At 38.1% G+C, this 25,470-nt stretch overlaps 1 protein-coding gene across 6 annotated transcripts in view; it reads left to right on the forward strand.

The window, feature by feature from the left end:
• The window catches only part of AK8 (adenylate kinase 8), an 84,104-nt gene that overhangs the window by 39,696 nt on the left and 18,938 nt on the right, over positions 1–25,470 (forward strand). For all 6 annotated transcript variants that reach the window (XM_052814168.1, XM_052814166.1, XM_052814165.1 and 3 more), the window contains exons 10-11: positions 2,138–2,227; positions 15,477–15,618. In XM_052814168.1, coding sequence (XP_052670128.1) covers positions 2,138–2,227; positions 15,477–15,618 — 232 coding nt within the window. The remainder of the gene's footprint in view (positions 1–2,137; positions 2,228–15,476; positions 15,619–25,470) is intronic.

The following is a 25,470-nucleotide window of genomic DNA, read 5'->3' on the forward strand; positions in this document are numbered from 1 at the left end:
GAGGTAGTGATTTTTTTATCTTTGGGAGATTCTTTAATTAGTTGAACTCACTCAGTTGTCTATAGTTTGCTAGTGTCTTCCCCGAACTCCTGGTGAAGTCAAAAGATTCCATTGAACCTGGATTTGGCTTTACATGTGAATAACAACATCAAGATCTGAGTGGTATTGTTTTCAGTTACAGGTTTAGTAGATCTGCTCAGAAAAGAAATAAATTTTTTCAAGTTCAAACTTGAACCTTCAGAAAAAGCCGTATGCTTTCCATATAATCGTTCCAACTAATGGCTAGATTACAGATTTTGTGCAGTTCCATTAAATGCACAGAAACAGCTATGGAACTATCTACCTATCAGTTTAGGGTTTTAGGTTTAGTATTTTTGTATTTTAAATCTTTATTATTATTTTAGTCTTTAAAAAAGAAAACATGAATATGACTAAAATGATATCTAGTGAACTTGAAAAAGGTAAAATTAAATTATTTTAAAATCTATATTACAATACTGATAAGTACAAATAAAATTGATAGAATGTTTATGCTATCAGTTATTTTAATATTGTTGTGTTTTATAATTTCATATTAAAAATAAATATTTGTAGATTTATTCAAAGCTGTATTTTTAATAACTGTGTAATTGGCCTAATGAAAAATAAAACATGTTTGAATGTGTTGAAGAAAATTAACTTGTTCTTGTGTTTCCTGAATTATTTTTTTTAAACTTTATTTCTAAAACTGCAAGTTTGATAGTGTTTTCATCTAGGTCAAAATTTGCATTTTTTTTTTTAAAGTAACTACTATATGAGAGAGTTGCAGCACTTTTTACTAAATACCATTACCACTACTTTACCCATATGTTGGATTTTATTTTAAGTATACTGTAAACCAAATATTAGAAGAATTAAGTATTTAAAACAGAGTCAGAACACCATCATTTTTCAGAATGGTATTCCGTGTATACATAATTTCCAATTAGGCCATTGGGATTGAAGCACAGGCTTAAAAATTTAATCCTATGTTTAAATAGTGTCATGAATTGGATTGAATTTAGGTGTATACATATTAGTTGTCTTAAGTTGGGGTCTATGCACTGAGTTTCTATTACGTTTTTACACCATTTATTGTGAATATGAATTTGCTTCTACAGGACAACTAGAGACTGTTAAAATTTGTGTTTATCCCTTGTCACTTAAACATTAAACTTCATCAACTTTGTCCAAGAAATGTTCCCGTTCTTACTTTTGTTTGCCAAACAGTGTGATTAACAGCGATAAAGCGGATGAAAGAGCTTGCTTCTTTTTCCACTAAAGTCAGTGCAGCTGTAGATGTTGGTGCTATTGATTTCAGAAGAGGTGGAATCAGCTTACGATTATTAATTGAAAGGTCATGCAATAATGTACTGAGTGACTGTTACCTAGTATTAACCAAAACTGAGTTGAAACTAGGACTTGTGATGTTGTGTAAACTCTCCATGGCTTAGTTCCCTCTGTGTAAAATAAGGGTCAGGACACTTGTATTTAACTCACGTGGGGCAGTAAGACTCAGTAACTTTGGTCAGAAGGTGCTATCCAAGCCCAAAGTAGCAGTGTTTCGTGTACAACTGTCCTGACTAAAACTTTAAATCTGCATCTCCTGGTGTTCTGTCTATTTGAAGTCAATGATAACATTGCATTAGCACAGTTTTTTAAATACAATTCTTACATGATCATTAAATGATCCAGGGAGTCACTTCCTTGAACTGCGTATTATCCCGCACCTCCAGCAGTGCAGTTCAGATGCTGTTCAGCAGGTGTAACTTTATTCAGTAATTACAAGTTTATAAAAAGTGCAAACTGCTAGCAGTCCCTTGAGTTATTATTTCAGAAACATATTTGATTAATATCTTTCTCTCTATCTCTGTTTTTAATATGTTCTTTGCCAAATGTATTCTTTTTTATTCAGTATTCTCCCCTGCTCAGTCTCTGCTTTTTGCTCTGCTTGGCCAAAAAAAATAAGTATCCTAACAACAAACCTCCAAAACCTATAACTTTTATTTTATTCAGTGACCTTATTCCAGTATGCAGCTTCTGGGGTTTTTTTCCTTTTCTTCGTTGCTTCCTTTTTAAAATTTAACCTTGTGTCTTTTTTGTTCTTCCTTCCTGTTAGTTTGCTGCGGGCAACTGCTAAAGGAAGCTGTTGCAGACAAGACAAAACTTGGAGAACTCATTAAGCCTTATATTGACAATGGATACCCAGGTAGGGCACGTTGTTTTCTCATTACACTGTAGTTACAAATTTGTGGCAAAAAATAAATGGTGAATGAATGTTTCTTGGTCAGATTCTAATCTGAGTTACATCAGAGTAATCTGGAATTTTATTAATTCCATTCATTACATGTGATTTGTAGCACTGCGTAACAGAGGCTAGATTTCTAAGATCTTCAATATCTTGAAAGCAAATCATTAGTTCACTGTTCCAGTGAAATTCAGATTTCTTGTACACATTCCAAATTTTAATTCCATGTTTTCATCTCTAAATCAAAATCAGAATTCTGATATAGATGTATAATTGTAAAATGTTTAAACTGTTATTTAAAGTATTGTGTTTCATTTTCTCTGCTTTCATACGTGGATTTTGACTTTTAGAATGCTACTGTAGATTCCTCTACTTTCACACAAATATTTTAAACTTAAAAATGAAGTTTCTTTGCACTTCATTTCTATTAGCATTTTTGGTTGTAGGAGGGGACTACCACAAAGAATATCTAAGCATACTTCGCTTTTGGAAGGCTCTGCAGTAATTTCAGATAAATCATAAATACTGTAAGCTCCTTAGGGCAGCAGCTTAAACTTACATGTTTGTTAGTTGTCTTGCACAAGGATAGCTCTCTGAATGTGGTGGGTATTAAAAATCAGAAAAGATCTGTAGTTCTAAAGGATAAGTTGTATTTCAGTAGGGTGGAAGAATGTTTATTTTGCCAAATTACAATGGCCTGGAAGAGGAACTTTCAGTCCTGTTTCTGGCAACAGGCCAAATGGTTACCAATGATACAAATATAAGGAGACATTCTTGCTGAAGATTGAGAAATCTCGGTTAAGCTTCAGTATTAATGGAATTTTGAGCAAACCGCCCCTGAGCGAAGAGAAATCTTCATTGTCTTTTATTTTTGGCAAGGAAAGTCATTTGGTGAGGTGGAAAGCTTGAAAGTCCCCTTTTTTGCACAATAGCTTAACTCTGAGACTGAATTACACAGATCTGAAACATGAGCCTATAAAATTAACTGAGGTTCCCTTGATACCATACCAAGAGATTCAGTACTTTTCTAAGCATTTCAAAAAGACCTTTGGCAGCCTGCAGGTCTGGGTATTCTATCCCTCTGTCAGTCACTTTATCAAGCCACAACGCAATACATTTTAACTCCAAACTTCATCTCTAGTGAATGGATTGCATTTATTCATAATACACTAACTCTGCTAGTTCAATGCATTAATTTTCTGTGGCAGCTACCATTTTGCTGGGACTAGGAGCTTATGTGGGAACCATGGGAATGGAAAGCATGAATCTCTACAGCCTGAAAGAGAGAAGCTGGGTCCTCTAGAACATAGACATGGAGATCTAGGAGAGGATTCTCTGATTTAGTGATACTGCTAATCAGAATGGCCATTTAACTCAAAGGCAAGAGATCTTAGCATATCTTAATTGCAATGTATCCTAGATCTTCATGTATGGAAATAACTTCTTCGTGGGTATAGTCTGATTGACCTGAATGTGGCTACTTGTGTATACAGTCTAACTCACATGTGGAGACCATTTTAAGCTCTGGGCCCATGTCTTTTTCGTGGTATCCATTAAATTCAGAAACTTATGTGTATGCTGTTATTTCACTTTCTTCTCATCTCTGAAGTAGAGGACAGCCACTGTAAATACCTCACTCTCTAAATTTCAGTTATGGCTGAGATGGGAGTTTGGATGATCTGTTTATTCAAAGATAGGTCCTTTAAAAGCTTTATTTACTAAAATGCTCTTTGTGTATTTTATAAACTTCATCTTAACCATTAAAGTTCCTTAAAGGAGATACCAAAAGCATTCCCAGTAGAGTAAAATAATTGCACAGATTGTAATTCTTAGCCAGTCCTAAAAATATGCACATCCTTCGTCCAAGGGAGCTGCTTTCATTTCAAGAAAATGAAATTGAAGTTGTAATTCCTTTCTTCCTCCAAATTAGAAATTATTTCAGGTTTAGATTAATTTTTTTTAATATAGCATGCAAGGATAAAGCTGTGCAATGCTTCTGAATGTTAATGGGAATCATAACTATATTTCTGTGCGTTGTGCTAAAAAATTCTCCCTTAGTTTTTGCTTGTATGCACATATATTTTATTTGGTAGGACATACTACAAAATTAAGGGCTGAATAAATATAAATATTATATAGCAATACCAGAAATAATAAGTTCTGTCATTTTGCTAATCCTCCTCTCCCAGTGATAACAAAGAATGAATTTACATTAGTAAACACTAACAAGAATTCATTACTGCCCTCACAAGAGTCTTGGAGAAAATGAAATAACATAGTGTACTGAAGAGGAAAGATGGGCAAAGAATCCTTGCTCTCTTGCTACAGATTTACTAACAGGTTAATACAGAGGAAAGATTCTCATGCTATTACTGACTACATTAAGTTTCAAGAAAATCACATTTGAAAAGAGTTAGTTTAGTCAATAGCAGACTGTTATAACTGGAAAAGCAAATAGAACTTCAAAATTTTCCTTGCATTTCTAGTTATGTACTGAGTAAGCTTAGTTGTTCCTTTGGGCCAGGAATCATGCAAGTGATATTATCACAGAATACCCTCGAACGAAAGACAAACCATGAGAAACATTGCACTCAAATCATTACTAGTCAAAATGAAACTAGTGCCATAAAATCTTGAGAGCATGCCTCATTCTTAAAATGCTCACCCTCGGGACTGATCTCAGTGTCGTTTCCATTCTTGTGGACACAACTGATGGCATACAATTAAGTCATTTAAGATATGCCAACAGGGTATGTTGTGGTGTCATAAAAAAGCTCAAAACCCAGCTTAATTCAAAGCTAACTCGTTATTGAGTTATTGAGGCTGTCCACTGTCTATTCTGTTCTAGTTCTGGTTGACTAACTCGGATCTCTTCTTGGTTTTAGGATTCACAAACATTCTCTGTATTGTTTTTTCCTGTACCGCTGCTTCATGTATACAACATGTATTTCAAGAACAGCCCAGACAATTCTATTATGCACCCCAGAAGACAACTCAGTGCATTCCCATTTTCTGTATTTTCCAGTGTTTGCTGTCTCGTAAAGACCTTATCTCCTGCTTTATCAAACTTCTCAATTTTGTATATGGTGATTTATTTTGCTTAATAAAGGTAGCATAGATATTTTTGAGCCCATTAATTTTTTAATTCCCAGGACATTCTAGTCTACAGTTGGTGCACACTAGATATTGAAAAATGCATTTCCAGTGAAAAGTTCAGCAATGTGACTGCTTTCTGTCTGTCATAAACATATAGTTGTTCTTTGGACAACCAGTCTGAAATGCACAGACTTTTCCTTTAGGATATTGTGGTTTCCACTGAATATTGGGCAATTATTGCTAACTATACTCTGGACAGAAAATTACCAGCATTGGAGTCTGAGACCAGTCTTCTGCTCCCTAACTCCAGTTAGTTTAAATCTTGGTCAATGATGCTAAATTTAGCATACACAGTTTGCTTGGGCAGCCTGGGAAGACTTCCACTTGGAGTAAGAGGTGAGCATAACAGCCAGAACCCTTCCGTAGGCAGCAAGACAACTCACATAAATTCGTTACGTTTGATTCCTTCTGAAATGTTGTGAAGAGAGTGGTCCTCCCCTTCTAGTAATTCAGGCTATGGACAAATGATGCATATGTAGATAGCCCATTCGTAGACCCCACAGGCTTGATGAAGACCTTTATGCAGAATTTGTGTCCCCAGGTTGCTGTAATTCTGAGGAGGGCTAGACTGCCTTCTGGACCTGTCTCATTGAAAACATGGGCACACATTAATTCAAAGTTCCATCTGCAGGATCTATGTTCACAATTTTAAAGGTGTCTGTCAGAATTTGGTACCCTGGGAGAAAAAAAAAAAATGCAGAAAGCATATCTGCTTCCCCCCCTCAAATGACCCTGGTGTTTGCTCCTTGAGATGTTTGCATTTTATTAATGAAAATAGAGGCAGAAGCATTTTGGCATTGGGGGCATCACAAAAATAGGAAAGGTCATCAGTCAGTTGAAAAGAAATTTCAGTGTGTTCAATTTTCCATGTTCTCATGGTGAAATAGTGTGGAGTGATCACTGCTAATTAATATATGTGTTTGCAAGGCTGCAATAAATGGAGCCATGAGAAGTGAGATGACAGGAAAACAGCATGAAGAGCAGGGGGGGGGAAAACCATCCCAAACCAGTAAGAGTCTGCTTTTCATTTGGGAGAACTGCTATTAGTTTGAGTAATTGTTTTTCCACCAAAATGAAGATTCAGGTGGTAAAGAGAGCTGATTCCTGGAAGACAGACAACATTGCACTGTTTGCAGCCTGTTAGAGTTGAACACACACAATCTGTGTTGTTTTTTCCCCTTCCTTTTTCTATTTTTTAAGTAGTAATATCTGAAGCTGTCCCCAAAGGCAGTCTGCATGTGGGGGGTAAAATCTGGAATTCCCTAATTTCTCCTATTTTCTAATAAAAACTATTACTGTACAAATGTAGATTTTTTTTTTCCCCCCTTATTTTAAATTGGAATGGTTTTAAAGGGGTGCTTTTGGTGTAGCCTCTGAAAGTTGGGGTCCCCTGGTGATTGTGATCACAGTCTTACTGAAAGCACTTGGGTTTTTTTTTTTGACATCGAATTAATATTCTCATCACTAAGTGTGAAGTACAGATTTGACAATAGAACAGCTTCCTCTTTGTTAAAAACTTGCAAAGAGTTTCAGAGTTGAAAGGCTGAGTAAATCTTTATATCTGAGGAGGTAAGCTTAGTGTTATTTCTTGTTTTTAACAGCGCTGTACTGGCGAGCTGCAAGCTGTCTGAACATTGGAGAGAGACCCTTTGGGAGCTCCATTGGTTTTCAGCAAGTCTTTGCATGCAGTGTGTTTGTACTAGCTGAAGACAGCGCATGGCTCTCTAAATAATTTACAAGTTGATTAATAGACTCACATGGGTATAATTAGAAGAGGGAGAGACAGCAGCTACAGTAACGGGTACAGTGCTTGGGGGAACTAGAGACTTTATTTTTTTTAAAGAAACTTTCTAGGGTGCTGGGCGTTTGAAGATAAGTTGGGAAGAGCTCAGTGCCTCTTCTCTTTTGAAGTGGAAATAGGACAGTTTGAATCCGTCGAGTTTAATTTTTCACAAGCTTTAGGGGCCCTGCAGTGCAACTCCCTTTTTATTATTGAAAAAACTCTCCATTTTTCTTTCATTTTTCACACACATGCACACACATGCACGCATACACACACACACCCCGAGCCCAAACAGTATCTAATAAACAAAATGATTTTCTACTTTAAGTTAGTTTTAAAATGATGCTATATGTTCACCTATATGTGCACCTCAATCACAAATATACTGTGTAAACTTACAGAGATATTTATGAATACACCATACTTTAATTTATGCATTTTTAAGAAACCTTCACCTCTGTTTGACAATGCTTTTGAAGTAGCTCCGTTTTTCAAGTCAAACTTTTGACTTTTCCTCTGGGACTGCTACAAAGATTTTTTTATGGAAAATAGGTAGCAGTCTTTTTTCCTACTAGTAGAAAATTGGTGGTCAAGAGAACAAAATAAAATTTAAATTTTTTTATTCCATTTTAGGTATCTGTATTTTAATAAAAGATGCAAGGTTGTAGAATAGAAAGTTTTACGTGAAGGCATATAGGCAGTAAGTTGTCATCTTCTTTCCTGAATTTTGCTTTTTTTATGTGTTGAATCACTACAATATGATAAATTAGAGTCCCCTTTTCCTTTATTTGAAAATCTAGAATATATTTTTCTTTATTCTACACAACATGCAATAATCAAAATTGGCATATCTGGCTAGCAGATATTTAGGGCTGAAGTAACACTTGGGAGACTCAGTCTACAAAGATATTTTTAAAGGCCACCCCACTTAAGAGTAAAAACACAACAAGCCAACCCTGGAAGCCAGATCAGGCAAAATAAACATGATTTTATTTAAGAATCTAGTGCAGTTGTTTTCTGGAGCAATTGTGATAATCAGTCAGTTAGTGGATATGGTCCCGCCTGTATAAATTTTGCCAGTCTCCTGGTTTTGCAGCAGTATTCACCATTATTATTGTTCCTGGAGTATCAATAGTCCAATATTAGCGTCAAAGCTCACAGGGATAGTGCTGCTGGAGTCTGTAGGTTTGCATGAGGGAGTTAAAACGTATCAGGTGCCCACAGTTCCCATTTTTGGTCAGCGGGCATCATTGCGCACCACCAAAGTGCCACAGACCCTCAGGGGTTTGAGTGAACTTGTGGCCCTTGGCCGTACGGGGCCTCATGGTTGTCAGGGGCTTTTAAAGAGCAAAGCACAATGTAAATGCTAAGTATTAATCTTTTATATTTATTTTGATCTTTATTGCTGACAGTCATTCTTAATAACTTAGAAAAGTGGCATTTCCTTTCCCGCTACTGTTCTTGCAGCACTAGCTCCTCAGCAAAGGGCTGCTGGCTTGAATTCTCTTCAATTTTCTGTTTGGAGTTTGGGATGGGGAAGTCACATGAGGTTTTATAAGAAAACTGGAAGGAAAAGCACGTTGCATACTGGCAGCATCCCCTTTTACGGTCTTTAGAGTTCAACATCAAATTCTGGCTTTGGCTCTGTTTCACTGGGTGTCATTCATACAGAATCAGGCTCCTGTATGAAACAGACCTTTTTTAATGACAAGCAAAACATTTAATAGCTCTTGTGTATTGCTTTACATTTTTACGTGTCCCTTTAATGTGGCCGGTAGGTGTCAGGAGGAGCGGCAAGGGGGGACACAGGACTGGGCAGCTGATCCCACTGTTGGGGATCTAGAGCGCGTGCTGGCACCAGGCGTCGGTGGTAAGGGACGACAAATCCCTTAATGTCCTCTCTTTGCATCACATGGTGAAGCAGTATTTGGTATAGAAAGCCAAGATGTTTTTCACCATGTTTGTCAGACAAAATTTATTATTTTTTTAATAGCATCACTGTCAAAAAGGAGTTTGTAAGCCAAATTCTGCCCTCTGACAAGCCCTGTGTTCTTCAGTAGAGCTGAACTAGTTTAGAAATAGGGGGGAAATAGGGAACTTGGTTGATAACGGAAATGATACCTTAGATGGGTTAGAACTGCGGTTGCTGTCTTGTGTCTTGCTGTATTCTCTCTGCAGAAGCTGAGGGAGTAAAAAGAAGTAGTGCAAGTATACATTTTGTTACCAGTTTTAGAATCTTTGGGGTTAGAGACATCCCTGTGCGGTAATTCAGAGTAGCTTTTGTCTTGCAGGTGGGTAAACTGAGGCAGAAAACCTAATTCAACTCGAGACACGCCACAGTCAGTGAGCAAGCGTGGTTGGGAACCCAGGTGTGTGGATCTTGACCTCAGTGTCAGCCCACTAGATCATCCTGTGACTCACTGATAGCCTGTGCCATTAGGCAAATACACACAGACACTGACAACATTGCAGAGGCTATTTTTAGGGAAAAAAAAGCTTTTTGTGTTTGTATGCTGGATACTGGATTTGGATTGAATTTCCATTGCTCAATCTGAAGATGCCACTAACAGGTAAAGCAGTGTAAGGGTCTGGAATCTTAGCTAGTCACTAAATGTGATCAGATGTAGATTCTGGAATCTCTGGCTTGATAAATGTGAGAGAGAATCATGCACTCCTTTAACATGCATTTCTGAAGGTCTTAATTTATCATGTGTCATTTGATCGACGATTTGGGATCATACCTGCTTTAAAAATGTCATCACTTCCTCTTTAATGCAGCTAATTCCTACTTTACATTACTAAAAACCTCAAAAAAAGAAGAGGTTCTAATATATTCCAAGAGGGAAAAATATTTAAAACGTGGAAATGAAATATTTTATCATATTATTTGTTTTACTGTATTGAAATAATTATTCCAATTCTTACAGGAAGCCATTCTCAGCAGTGCTGTATATGTAAAATGAGCGAGCGGAGACTGTCTTTCTGTGTAAATTTTCCATTTGATGAAATTACTAACTAAGTGTTACGGTCCTTTGCAAATGCCACGTCAATATTGTTATTTGCGTTGTTGCCTCTTTAGTTGCCGGCTTCACATTAGCTTCAAAAAATCAGAACTGCTTTCAGCTTTTCCGTGACAGCCCGGCGGTGTCCCTAATTAAGGAGGACTAAGCAGGCTCCGGAGCGATCTCCGTTTCCGTGAATTACCGAGATTTCGGCGATTACAAGTCCCTGCCGCAGCGGCGGCTGCTGCCCGCCGGGCGGGTACCGGCTGCCGCCGCCGCCGCCCCGCGCTGCCCGCCGCGCCCGGCAGGTGGCGGTAGAGAACAACCAACCGCAGCGGGGCCGAGCGGGGCCGAGCGGGGCCGAGCGGGGCCGAGCGGGGCCGAGCGGGGCCGAGCGGGGCCGAGCGGGGCCGAGCGGGGCCGGCCTCCACCCGAGCCCGTGGCGAGGTCCCCTTCGCTTTGCTGCATCGGAGCAAAACCGGGCGTTTTCCTCCCGCCGCCGCCCCCGTTTGCGTTGAAGACATACTTGGATTATTTTTTCTTAGTTGCAGTAAGCAGAACGGGCTGTATGCTATGAAATGGAAAAACAGCCCGTTTTCACGAATCTGGTGTGTTGGCAGGGTTAAATTAAAATATCGATCAACCTACGTGATGGCAAATCGCTATTAAATCATTCTCAAACACATTAAAGACAAATTGATAAAATCTCTGAGGACCTTAATGTGGGCAAGAAAATAGAATACTTCTCTGAAAGATCCAAATAAAATGATCCATTGTGAATAATCCAGAGTTTATAGAGCAACAAGATAAGCAAATCTCATGCTTTGCTAAATTTGGGATTGACAGGACAATCCAGGAAAGTAGCCTTTGGCAGTAGCTTATACTCTGGGCAAGATGTTAACTGTCAAGCGCTGGGATCAAGCCTCAGGCATCTGAATTAACTGTGAAAGTCTTCAGACCCAGCTAAAAAAAAAAAAAAATCTCCAAGAGAAGGATAAAGGGTAAATGGACAATACTGTCAAAAGGACCTTAAACTTTTTACAGCACAAAACTGACAGAATTTATATGCGCAAATACGTTTACGCTGTACTTAGAATCGAGGTTTTTATAGGTTTGGAGAAGTGAGTCAATACCCTTCAAAAGTCTGTGTTAAAAAGAAATATATGGAGGAGGAATCAATTTAAATATGATAATTGTATAGCTTGGAGCACTGACAGCATTGAAGCTATTGGAGAATAGTGCCCTGTAATCTCTCAAGTAGTGTTTTTGCATTTCAGACTGTGCCTTTAATGTTCTGTTACTTTTGTCTTGAGCAGATGGTATGATTTTGTCAACTGATTGCCTGATACGGTTTTCTATTAGTCCTGCAGATCTAAGAGCTAATAGGCCACACTCCTATGAGTTTCATGAGGAAGTACTTTTCATGAGATATACCTTATACTTGTGAAAACCTTTGAAGCTCTGGGAAGTAAATTTATTTTTTAAATGGTCTGCTGGAAGGTGCTGATTGACAGCCCTGGAGATAGAAAATCTCTGGGTGTCCATGCAGCCGTTCCAGCATGAACAGCAGCACTTTAAGCCTCTGTTCCCTGTACCCTGCCTCATCATATTCTTGAATTGATTAGATCACTTCTTAAGTCCACAGCTGCTAATTCAGCTGCGTAGTCTAGACCATTAACATGGTCGAGACAGGCTGGGAGATAAAGGAGATATGGTGTGTGGTATTGATGTTAGGCAAGAATGTATGCATGAATGAATTACATTTCTATATGGAGCTGGTTGTGGCCTCATTCTGCCATGGATACAATTTCTGAGGTTCACCGTGACCTTGGTCCACAGCTATGTACGGTGCTCTCAGCACAGGGTATCGCTGTAGCTCAGCAGCTCTGCAGCGTTACTTCTGAGGGGTGAATTTTGCTCCTGTACCTTGATTTTTCGCCTTAATAGAGATGTGCTTCCACATTACCTAATCTCGATATCTCTCTGTAGCACACTGTAATTTTTACAAGAAACTTATCTTTGGACTCCTTTAATGATAAAGTAAAATCTCTCTAGAGTCTCATTCCCCCAACTTTCAGAGTTGGAAACTCACACAAGCTTATGTTGAAAAGGAATTGATTATTCAAAGCTCTTGTGCTTCATAATCTACTTAAAGCATGTAGATTGACTGTCTCATCAGAAAAGCTCTAAATTTTACTTTGCTATATAGCCCGTTGGGTCATGTGCTTAAGGCCAGGAGACCCCTGGCTAGTTACTTACAGACTGTGTGCCCCTCCAATTACGGGTTATTAATTTGCCTTACATTCAAGAGACAGTTCCACATGAGTGAAAAGGAATACCATACTGCAGAGTTCTTCATTACCTACTCTGTCTGTACCACAGCAAATAAGAATAATACTGATTTCTTTCTTCCTTTTTTCTCCTTTTTTTTTTTTTCCCCCTGGTCTGTGGAAGATGTTTTACAGTTTTAATGCAGCTGTTTTAAGTGTGACTGTTCCTGTTCAAGGGCAGCTGATGTACTTTGTAATGCCATTGAACAGCCAACAAGCTATGTTCCCCTATTGTGTTGAAGTGATAGGTATGTTTGCTAATCAAGAGGAGAGCAGAGCTTGCTGTCTGACTTGTTTATGTTTTATTTCTCACCATCAAGCTTTAGAGGGAGGCACAGAAAATATGTAAGCATCTATATTATTCAGTGATGCACATATGTACATGAGTGTACAAACAATCTAAAGTGTATTGCTGATATCTTCTAGTCAGTCATCGCTGAAATTAGCAAGATGTCAGGGTTACTACATATCCACAGCATTACTCAAAAAACCCCAAACCTGGCATGCCATTAGATAAATTGTTAATTAATTGTCACTGCATCTTGTTAGATTTTTTTTTCCTCTTGTGATTGCTTCAGATTTGTTCAAAGTAGAGGATTTCAATCATCAGGATTCACAGAAGGACTATGGGAAGAGATCAGTTCGAGCAGATGCTGCCTGGTTCCCATCACAATTGCTTTTTATTTTTCTTGTGGGCTGTAGTGTTTCTCCTTCCCATATGCAGGATGGAAGCAATTTGGCCCCTGGAACTGGAGAATCTCCTATGAGCTGCTGGAAGCTCAGCGGCACAGTATACCCACTTAGTTCTCTGTGCCATTCCTGGGGCTTTCAGCCTCTGCCCTGATTCCCTGTTCATCTCACAGGGATGTCAGCTCCAGCAGAATCCTACCTTAGTGCAGTTTTACTCTTGGGTTTGTAGGTTTCATTCAAATCCTTTGCAAAACTCTCTTTAAGCATACTGAAAATGTTTCAAAAAACCCATGTAATTCGGCACCTTTGTAAATCCGTGTTAATGATTCCAGTAGGAATTATGATAAAATGATATGCATCAGGACAGAAAGTTTAGTGCTGCAACCAGAAATTCAAGACTACCAGGAAAATTCCACTGGTCTTTGTATGGAATATGTTTTGGGGAAAGAGAAGGTGGGACTTTTTTTTCTTTCTTCCTACCAGGATGTCTTGGTTTTGTATTAGTTCTTGTAACCTGGAGGGTAGGGAGAACTGCCCTGCAAAGAGCTCTGAAACTCCTCTGTTATCCCCTCTATGCCTGCATGCAGCTCAGGTCTTAGATAGATAAGTGTTATCTGTCTAATAACATTTCTTCCTGCTGCTGCACTATTGTATAGTTAATTTGATGAATCCCATTTTTAACGGAATGCCTAATTTTGCATTGTCATTTTGCTCTCTGTCAAGTGTCTGGTTTTATTCCATTCCTTTTTTCTTTTAGCAGATGGAGAATATTGCTCTCCTTAACTTGTTTTTTTATAATGTGAAGTGGGTATCCTCAATTAATACACTAATCTGTTTTCTAATTAATTCCCTGTGGTTTTCCTCCCTTTTTGCTGGTACATTGAATCCTGAGTGCAGTTCTGTAAACTCAGTAATTTGATTATTTAAAGGAGAAGTAATGAATTTCATGACAGAGGTGTAAGTCTTTAGGAAATGTTAAATTTCAGGAAGCAAATGGGTTCTATTATTGCGGTTTAAAACCTGCTTGTACCCAGTGTATAAATGTGCACTGATAATAATACGCTCTACTAAAATACCGGCGCATTCCTGTCAGCTAGTCCTAAAGCGAATTGCATTGTTAGAAATCTGACGCATATGCTCTCCTACAAGCACTTGTTGTTGTATTTTTGTATGCAGATGTGATGGCAGGGTGAGTATCAAAACATCAAGGTTCCATGATGTGGATTTATGTAGCATTTTTTATCGCTTGTTTCCAGTAGAGGCAACAGTGTATTAGACATACTGTACAAATAAAGAGAAGGGACTCTCATGGCTTCTTGAAAATTGTTTTGGCTGCTGCTTTGGGAAGTAGCTTGAGGTGATTTTGCTGGCCTTTCTTTGGGGTTATTTGACACTAAGCCCAACACATTGCAAGAGTGCTTGGAAAATTTATAGTCACTCTTGTTGAATCTAATCATTTAATTCTTCTGTAAAAAAAAAAAAAATTACATGATACATAACTTTAAGTATCTTGATTGAAATACTTTACTTTATGAAGGCTATAGTGAAAATATGCAGGATACCTCCTTACCACTGTGTCCCATTAAATAGAATTTTTAAAGCTGCATAGTAATTGTAATCCTAGTCAGCATCTTGCTGATGTTCTCTCTTGCCCTAAAGAAAAATAATAATAGAGCAAAGAGAATTTTTATCTCTAAAATTAGGGAGTCATCAATGCAGTAATTACAGTAGTTGAAATACATTTTGGAAATTTATTTCCAGTTATAAAAGCTTCAAGCCTTTGGGCAAATTGGAGAAATATCGCATCTAGCCTGCTGTGGCTGAACCATTATCATCTGCTAAGCTAAATACAGAATGCCACAGAAATTTCTTTCCTGTTTTAGGATTTCTTTTACACAACTCAGGTCATTATTTTTGCATTTTGATAAGATTGTGTCACACACTTCATTGTGACATCAGCCCAGTATGGCTGAGAGAAAAAGTACATTGCAAAATTATGTAGGCATCAGTTTTTACCAAATACTTTGCTTTAGTCCTACAGTTCCTTGTGAGTTTGGGGGTTCCATAACAGCACAGTAAATATGCAAAAGTCAACAGTAACTCCTCTCTCCAAAATCTATCAATCAAAAACAGGAATAACTCTTTGTGTTTTAGCTCCTGTAGCAGTCTAACCAGAAAAAGTAGTGTGTATCCTCCTTAATTGCAGACTCAGCATACAAAATAAATGTCATCTTTTTAATCCTTTGCAGTCCCAGACAACCTTGTTATGAAGATCCTGGCAGAACGCCTAAACGCACTAGACTGCATGACCAATGGTTGGGTGCTTCATGGCTTCCCAAGAGACATAGAGCAGGGAGAACAGCTGCAAAAATCACATATTATTCCAAACAGGTAAGATATAAATTTAGCAATCACGACATTACATAGATGAAAAATCTGTTTATGGAAAGATATTGTATAGGCTATTGCATCTTATTTATTTATTCCTTCCTTAGCTAGAAAAAGGGTCTTGCTCATGGAGAGTAGGAAATAGCGCATTGGCCTTACAAATCCTCCAGATGGCCAAACTGTGGGAGTGAGAAGAGGTTTGTTCTTCTGGTTATTTGTTTGAGTTGCCTCTAAAGGGAAACCATAAGAAATGGATTAAAGTTTGGATTATATCAGAAGGTGTATTTTATTTGCAGCAGGAGGGGGGATCTACATCTTCTTTCTTTAGCATTGGCATAATATTATGGAAATATATTAGTATTGCAAGGAGCTCGTTATGAGACTTTTGGGTTTTGTGAAATAATTAAAAACAACATGAGAATTATATTTTATTTGAGCTATAATGAAGTGTTCAGAAATGTAATATAAGAGAAATGAGCATCAAAAGAGAACTGTTATGACTGCCAAGCAAATAAAATGGAGTTATTCTTTACAGCTGGTCCAAGGGTGGTGAAGGTTTGAAATGCTGGTGTACTCATCAAAGCTGAGAGGCTTCTCCATTCCCCTCCAGGGGTTCCTGGTTCAGTCGATACCACTGGCTGACACAGTGGCCATTCCAAAGGCATACATTGGAAATGTGTATTCTTTATGCTTCCAGGAAGCTTATTCTTATCTAAAAACTAGTTGCGGAAAAGGTGTATTACCCACGTAATTGTTTAAGTTGGCAAAGTTACTCTTCGTATGTCTTCTGTGTGGCTGGCCTCAATCTCATCCCCACTCCCTATCCAGGGTATAGTGGAAAGATGTAAAAGGGTAAGACTGAGTTGGAGAGAGAAAAAAGGAGAGTGAAAACGGAGGGAGCTAGCAGTCATGCTATCAAGGTTTAAAAATGAAAGTATGTGAAAACAGCAGTAGCTTTATTTATTAAAAGTAAGACAAAATACATCTTAAACAGGAATCCATGAAAAAAAGGAGAAAGAATCTTGAAACTTATGCTAGATTCAGTTAAATAACATTTCCCATGGATTATTCTTCATGTACATTTAGAATGTAGGTCCTGAATCCCTAAACATGTATCTGAATACCTGACATCAGTGCAAATACTCAAGTGTGTGCCATGTGCTCCTTTACAGTATCAAGACCTCATCAAGTGAGGAAGAACAACTCATTATAAAATTGTATGTGTGGAAATTTGGCACTGATCCATTTGCTTAGCTTCCATTTTCTTTTAAGAGCTCTGCACATTCATACTGAGTTAAGAATTTGGCCCCTACTATTCTATACAGGGGTTGAAGTAAGGGACAAAAATAGACATCATGCTACCTGATTGATTTTGGAGCTGATATTTTCCATGAAACTGAAGTAGTAGGTATATAAGGGAGAAAGGGTGATTATAAACAAAAGGACATATTGCAGCATAGGATAGCAGGGCAGTAATTCAGTTTCAGTTGTGATGCTAGTTATAAAACACTATCTGCAGAGGTGGTGTTTCTGACATCAGGAGAAAAACCTGATAGAATTATAGCCTTGAAATCAATCTGGGAATAGGATGCAGAAATCTATAAATCAGACACAGAACAATCTACAAAGTCTCATTTTTAGGAGGGCTCTGTTGATGAAATTAGATTAAAATAAATTTACATATATATCAAGTTTATTATTAAAATCTAGTCACATCAGTAAACAAAATTATTTGTGAAAGAGTATGTTACTCTGTGTTTTGAACTCAAAGTAGACCTCTTTGGCTGATCAGAACACAGAGTTATTGTCTGCTTGTCAAGTCACAAATCTATTCCTTAGAGCTAATAAATGGTTAGTGTTCAAATACTATGTTTTATCTGACTCCCACCTCATAAAGCTAGTACACATAATACTAAATTATACAGCATTGAGCAGGATCAGTCTCCTGACTCCTCCATCTTATGGAAAGAAAAACAAACCTAGTAATTGATGGTAGAAAAGAAGGAAAATAAAGTTATTTGAAAACAAACAAAATGGGCTATAAAGTTTGTTAAAATGTAATAATAAAAAAACTCATACAGCATCAGCCACTGCATCCGAAGAACTGCCCTGGAACAAAAAGGAAAATAATTCATTTTCCACTGAAAAAGTAAGGTACAGGGTTTTCTTTAAATTAGAATTTGCAGTAGAGCAAAGCCTTGCTTACAGACTGGTACAGGAAAACCTGCCCGTATCAGACAAAACCTGTCTACCAAAGAACTGCTCTTCCTGTACTCAGAGAAGACATGTATTGCTTTCTATGTTCCTCCCTATGAAGCAGTTACTGCTTAAGTGGACAGGATCCTAATCGTATTGAACTGTGGCAGCCTTTAGGGCAAATAAGAAGCTGAATCTATTAGTGGTCTCTCAGCTATCTAGTAAAAGAACACCATTAACCACTTAGTCCCTACGGTAAGTGGGAATCCAAATACAATTACAGGGTGGCATCTGAAGCTCAGAACTACTAACGCAAAGGACTGAATTCAGTTCTTCATCCAAATGAATGTAGATAGGTATTTTAGCTTTTTTTATTGTTAATGCTTGAGCAACAATAAGAAATATATAGTATAGCCATGGATAGTTCTAATATACCAAGACCTCTCTTTAATACCTACCAAATTATTTCTTATCCCTTTCTGCTCTCTCCCAAACTTACAGTTAAAATAAGATTCAGCAGCAACAGCGTCATCTGTTATATATCTCTTGTCATTATCTTCAGCTGGTTCATGACCAGCTGTCTGCTGGTTCTAGGCCAGTTTAAGGCAATCAGCAGTTTAAGGATTCCCTGAGCCAGGGGTCATCTGGACAACTGTCTAATAGCCCATTTTCCTTGACTTTATACTCTCTTTTTCAACACCGTACTTTTGGCTTCCACCAAATCATGTGGAAAGGAGTTTCACTTTTTCACTGGGTGTGATATGAAAATACTTCACAGTGTTTTTTCCAGGTTCCTTTCTTCTATTGAGAAACAGTTATAAGCGTTCCCTGTTCATGTCTCCTAACACTCCTGATTTTATAAGCCTCTTGTGTATGCCTGTTCAGTCATCTCTTTCCCAGGCAAAGAACCATGGTCTGTTTATCCTTTCCTTTACTAGAAGTCATTTCACTCTTCTGATCATCCTGTCTCTCCCTGTTCTCTACCTTCTCTAGTCATTCTAGCTGTTTCTTTGCTGAGATGGGACAACCAGAACTGCATTCGGTTTTGAGGGTAGCACTGTGTACTAGATGTATATATATTAGCATAAACATTTTTTTATTTTGATCTTAACTCCATTACTCATAATTGCTGGTATTCTGTTTGAAGTTATTGTGATAGATTTTGGAAGAATGTCTTGTGCACATAGGCTATGGTAACTATACGGTGTCTCTTTCATTGAAAATATCCTGAAAAATCACCAACTGTCACAAATCTCAATCGAGTATGTACAAACTCAGCAAGGAGCCTAAAGACCCTTTAACTCAAGATCTCTGTACTTAAAATTGTAGCCAGGTTTGCATTAAGAGTTCTCCTCAAGCCATAAAGCAAGCCCTTCCATCTGTGCCAATGGGCTCTGCTGCTAAGTGCGTCCTGGGATTCCCAGTTCCTTTGTTCCATCATTTCCTTTGGTTTTTTTCCATCTGATCTGAATCCACAGTCAATTATTTTACATTTCAGTATTGATTAATTATATTACAGTAGTATGTACAAACAATACAAGTAGGCAGACAAAGCTGGGCAGGGGAGGGATGAACTTGAGGATTGACCTAACAATACATATATAATACATTTCAAATACCCATTTTTCCAATATTAAAGTTTTTTCTTTCCCAGTAGAGAAAATAAACAGCACTAGCTCCTCCAGTGCAAGTTTTCCAGCAGTGTTTTATTTGGTCTTCAGAATGATGTGGCTGTATCCCTGATTATGTCATCTTTTTAAGTAATATATTTAAAGCTTCTTTCTCATCACACTACTAAGAACCTGTATTCAAACAGTTTAGGATAATGAATTTCCTAATTTCTAAGGTAGAATCTGTGAATATGTTGAAAAGGGAAAAATCAGAATGGAAAAAAAGATGATTTTTTTTTTTTTAAAACTATTTGGTCTTTACATGGGGCTTTCATATTTCTGCAGCTGATCCCAATGTGGATTAGGGATAATAAACAGCCTATTAATGGAGGCCTGAACTAGGAAATGGAGTTTGAATCAGCAGCAAAATTCAATGGCTGGCAAAGGTTAATAACTCCATTACTATCAGCTCTATTTTTTAGCCGTTTGAAGAGCTAGGTGTTAGCCTTATCTTACTCCTCATTAATTGAGCTAATAGAACCCCAGTGACCCTACCATGCTGCCATTATCTGAGAGTTTACCAGACATGGACTGGAATACTTATCGTTGAATATGTAGTCCTCAGATTCATTTCTACATCAGAGATATTTTTGTTAAAGATTGGCTGTCTTCAGGTTTCTTTTTGTCTTTTCATTTCCTTGCTGCCTTCTGTAACAGCTACATATTTGGAAATTAAATGTAAATGACTTAATTAAAATCCTATCAAGGAACAAGCTAAGTCCCAAAATAGTTGCATCAAGGAAACATAATAGTGATTGAATTATTCAAACATGGAAAAATCTTACGGGGCATTTTTAAAACTTTGGCCTAATTTAAATGATGGATATTGTGTATTTATAATAGATGTGGTTTTAATTGATGGCGTAAAAAAATCTGATGAGTAGCAAAGAAGAAATATTATAATTATATCTTCTTATTTTCTCATTTTCAAGGGAAAAAAAACCCAGAAAAATTATGTGGTTATCAAGGTACTAAATCAGTACAATAAAATTTTCCTGCACCAGGGAGAGAGACAGTAGGAAAAGTCCAAGTGACCTATGCAGGATTTGGCTTAATTTATAAAGCAAGTAGTAAAAATAATAGACAGACCAATTCTCTGTTTTACTCATTCTCATTTTTTGTCTCTTCTGATTAGAAAGCAGCTCGCTTTTACCAGAGCCATTATATGGTTGCTGGTTTACTGACTGTTGTCTTCACTAATGCTAGTTGGTTTCCTCTTTATTATCACTTCACGTATGAGTGCTCCCATCTCAGCTAGTCTCTTCCTCATCCATCACATGTTCAAAGCCAAACAGACTGACTGGTTCGGTAAAAACTAAGGGGCAAGACAGTTGGGAGCTAAAGGGGCAGGATCTTCTTGAGGTCAATGGTATGCTTATGAAATAGAAACATATTTTGGAAAGTGTGTTTTAGGTGACGAATTCTTATTTTTCTTCCCCACTCCAGTGGAAGTACTCACCCTCTTAGCTATGCTGACTATACATCAAGTACTGCATAGCCATGCTCCGAGGGAGCAGAACACCCTGGCCAAATGATAAAAATTACAAGGTTTTTTCCCAGCCAAAATCCATTACAGATTGTGCTTACTGGGCAAAATCAACAAATATTCCTCTCACCTACTTCACTGAGTGAGTGGGATCAGTTTAATCCACAGTTGCTACCCCTGTAGCTTTTTCCAAGCTGCAATAATTCAGTCATTGTGTTACCTCCTGATGCAAGTGTTTTGAGACTTACCCTGTTCATTGACAAGATTTTAATTAAGTCATTTACCTTTGTTTCCTCTATTGCAAGAGGCATTGCTGAGCACTCCATAAGGGGCAAGATATATCAGGGAAGCTCCCATTACCTTATATGTAACAGCTGTGCATAAAAAGGTGTACATTGCTCTGGCATGAAGGCTCTGTTAAGCAGTCATGTCCATGGGCTACTTAATAGTGACAACTAATTCTCCACATGTAGTGCAAAAGCTGCACACACAAAGTCTTTTGCCCTACCCAAAACTGATGGAAGCAGCTCCTTACATTTTTCTGAGGTTTGACCATTGGCGGGGAATCCTTATTCTCCATTCTCCCTCTCTTCCTTAGTAGATTGTGCTCTCTCTTCCCTTATAACACTAGTCTGAATAGAAGCTATTGCTATTAAGTAATACAATAGATAGAAAATTGCATGATACAATAAAAAGATTGTCACTTCTGCTGTACATTCTGCCTGACTTATATTGGTACCATAAGAGCCTTTCTATCCTGGGGAAAGGCATTAGTTAATATGCATCTTGAGCCAACAACAGCAAAACATCAAATGCAGTTTTAAAATCCTTCCATGGGCTTTCTGTAGGATGCTGCATTTGCTGTCACAAGCTTATTCTGCTCCAACGAGAATAGCAGGTATATTTGGCTTCAGTTGTGGGAGGCAGGTATTATTTTTAGAAGTTACCTCATACAAGCTCCTTTTGATGGCTGGAGTTTGTTTGGTGAAATCCTGGATACAGCAATTAAGGAGATCTCTGATCTCAGCAAGCTTCCTAAGTCTCCAGGCAGAGAAAGAAGAAAAGCTTCTACTTCTAAGTCAGTATTTTTATTTTTATTTTTATTTTTTAAGGACCCAAAACCACATGCACAATCCTTTCATTCTTTTTGCTGCTGAAAGGAGGGATATCTTTCTGCAGTAGCTATCTCTCACAAATGAGGAGACATTAGGAAACCTGAAGACCTTCTATCCTGATTGCCCTTATGTTGAAACCATTTTTCTCAGACGATGCCACTGGTATCAAGTATTGCCTTTCTGGACTCAATACCTAAGTGGAGAGGGAGAGAGAAAACTCTGTAAAAGCAGCAGAGTCTGGGCTACTTTTCATGTCTTTGGCAATGGTAGCACGTTTTAAACAGGGTAAACCGAACCAGCAACATCTCTGCTTTCTCCACATGGGAACAGATACAGTCAAAGTGTGAGAGCACTGGGCTTAATGTTAATGCTTTCAGTGCTTCTTCACAAAGTGCCATGAAGTATCCATGCTTTCAAGGCAGAGCTCCTAGCTCCTCCTTTGGCTGCCAAAATTAGATGCCTGTGTAGCAGCAGCAATTTGAACAAGGTGAATTTGAGTAGGTGACATGGGGTTGTATTTGAATCTTAAAGAGTCAAAGAACTTTGAATGATGTCAAATTCAACATTACAGGTAGCTTTCTGTTTGAATACTTGCCTCTGCAGTTTGGAAGGAGCTAGCTAAATCAGGCAACGTTTCAGAAAGAATCAAGATCCAAGAAGGCCTGATTTGGCTGGCTACACAAGAGTCCTGTGCCCTTACATGCTCTCAGTCACTTGAGAGCAAAGGACTGGCTTGCGTCCCTACAGACAAAAACTGTTTACTATGGGGTATTAGAATTTGAGATTGTCTCTAGTTCCTAGAAGAAACTGAAGATTTTTACTGAACCTAGTAGCCAAGTTCTCACATGTTTGCATTTAAAGCTTTCCAGTATTACTCAGGAAGCTGAGATGAGGGGTGTCCTGTGGTCAGCACTGGGAACTTGCACATTTCTGTCTTGTCAGGGGAAAATATGTTGTTCTGAGAGGAGATCTGAGAACTGCCTGAAAGAAGAACCAGGCTTTTAAAATCCTTATTCACAATGATGACTTCATGGTACTAATCTCTGCAAATCAACAAAGGTTGTTCGGGGCATTCACCTAAGACACAATTTTGCTTAAGGAATGAAATGAAACAGTCATGGTGTTTCCATGTGTTGCCATTTAAATAGTAGTCAAGTCATCTAGCCTGTGTTTTTCCCCTCTGCACTCTCTTTGCTTACATTTTTATTCACACATTTCCGTCACCAAAGAGCATCCCCGAGAGCTCACTGAACTCACAGACCTGGATTCCCTCAGGTCTCCCAGTTTGCTCTCCGTTCATCTTGCTCTCCATGACTGATGCTCTGGGTTGGGATCCAGCAGTATTCAAGGTGCTGTTTTGAGTGCTGTAGCATTGAACCTGAGGGGCCATCCTGCAGCTCTTCTCTGAGGCTGTTTGGTGTAGAGTCACTTTTAACTAATAATTTTGCCAAGATGGGTATGTAGGAAAAGATGTAACTGCACACAGTCATGCACCATCAGTGCATTTTGTGGAACATAACAGTGATCTCAGCAGGGTATATATTACCCTGTGCTTTGTCAATTCTGAATATTTCTTCATGGGCTAAAGCAGTCATTTTCAAAATTTTACCTTAATTTCCTCATTAGTTCACACACAAATAAGAACCATATACGTGCAAGTCTGGTTTTGCAGGATTTAGGAGCTTTTTGTAAGGAAGATACTGGTTTCAGGATCTAACTGGAACCAGAAAAACTTTAGAAAAATCACTGAGGGAGGGAAAACTTTAAATATAATGGTGTGGCAGCATTTTAATTTGTATTGGATAAGAGAACACATATAGATAAAACTGATTAGAGTTTTGCATGTGCGAGAACTGTGGTTGAAGACACTTTGTGTCTGAGAAAGCACGATAGGAAAAGGAGGACTATCCAGTGTTGTCAAGCATCTCACGTTGTGTTGATCTCTTACCATTTACTTCAGCAGTGTGGTAGCAAAAGTTGGCTGAATATTATTCAGAGTGAATGTAGAAAGGTCACCCTTACATCTGTACAGGATAAAACTGAGTTTATGAAAGGCTGTTACTGCATTTGCTGTCTGATATTGAGAGCACAGGGGCAGTAGTTTTAGAGGAACTACATTACAAATGTACATTACCTTTGAACTCCATGATTACTAGAATTCAGGAATTCTGGAGTAAAAACTTCGGACAAGATTGTGCCAGCTGTGCTCTGATTTAGTAGTCTCTTTGGATCTGAGACTAATCCCAGAGTAAGCCATTACTCAGAGCTAGTGTGGTGGGCAAAATTGGCCCATACTGAAAACCACAGGCAGAATAGGCATTACCCTTCTTTTGCTTAGATTCTGCAAGCTGAAGATCTGGGAAGACAAGTGCATCAGTCTGTAGCAAATATAATACGGCTTGGGTGATTAAAACTGTCAAGTAATATTGCATATTGAATGGAGACTAGTTTGTCATTGCCATGAGGATTAGAAAGTGTAATCTTCATTAAAACATCAGTGGATTTACTGCTGTTTGCCTTGGAACAAGGTATTTGCTCAGAATTTTCTAGTAAGTAAATTTAGCAAGTGCAGGGCAATTTAAGAGAGCGAAGCTGAATGCTGTCATAGCTTATTCTGCAGGAAAGATGTAGGAATGATCCCTTATGTCTGACAGATGCACTGGATCTAATTCTATTGGCCTGGATCACCTGCAGTCACATAAATGTATTAATCACCATCACTTAAATTGGCTTCCTTTGGCTCAGGTGTAACTGGTCACCCAGTGTTTTTGTGCTGCGTAAGGATCATATTTTCTGTCCCTAAATACATTATGTTTACAAAATTCTGTATTACAGAACCCTGTCCTTTGTAAGGCTTGAAATACATTTTGAGTAAGGCTTTTATCCGTCCTGCAGAGGCTTCTAAATGTTATCCTTTTCTAACATGTGCTGTATTTCTGAGCTCCGTAAGACCACTATCATGCTTCGCACATGATAAAAATTACTTTTTAAAAAATCGTAGTCTAATATTGTTCTGATATGAATGCTGATTAATATCCCACTGATAAGCACTGAGTGAATGATCCAGAGGACAGTCTGTTCTTTTGATATGACTGACCAAAGATCAAGGTAGAGCAGGTTAAAAAATAATTGTTTCATTTAACCTTCTAGTACATGCTCCTACTCTTGTGAACATAATTTAAGCTGATTTTCAGGCCAAGTATATAGGAAGAGTTCCTCCTCTCATACTTGCAGTGCAGTCAGAGGATTTGTATTGGCCGTGAATGTGCCCCAAAGTTAAAGAAAACAGAAACAAAGAAATCACATGGTTTCTCAGCCCCTTGAGTCCTGTGGGCCCTTCAGATTGACATAGATTTTTCTTAGCAGTGTTTCCAGTAAAACACTGAAC

The sequence above is a fragment of the Harpia harpyja genome, chromosome 19 (assembly GCF_026419915.1).
Source record: "Harpia harpyja isolate bHarHar1 chromosome 19, bHarHar1 primary haplotype, whole genome shotgun sequence".
Classification (NCBI taxonomy): Eukaryota; Metazoa; Chordata; class Aves; order Accipitriformes; family Accipitridae; genus Harpia; species Harpia harpyja.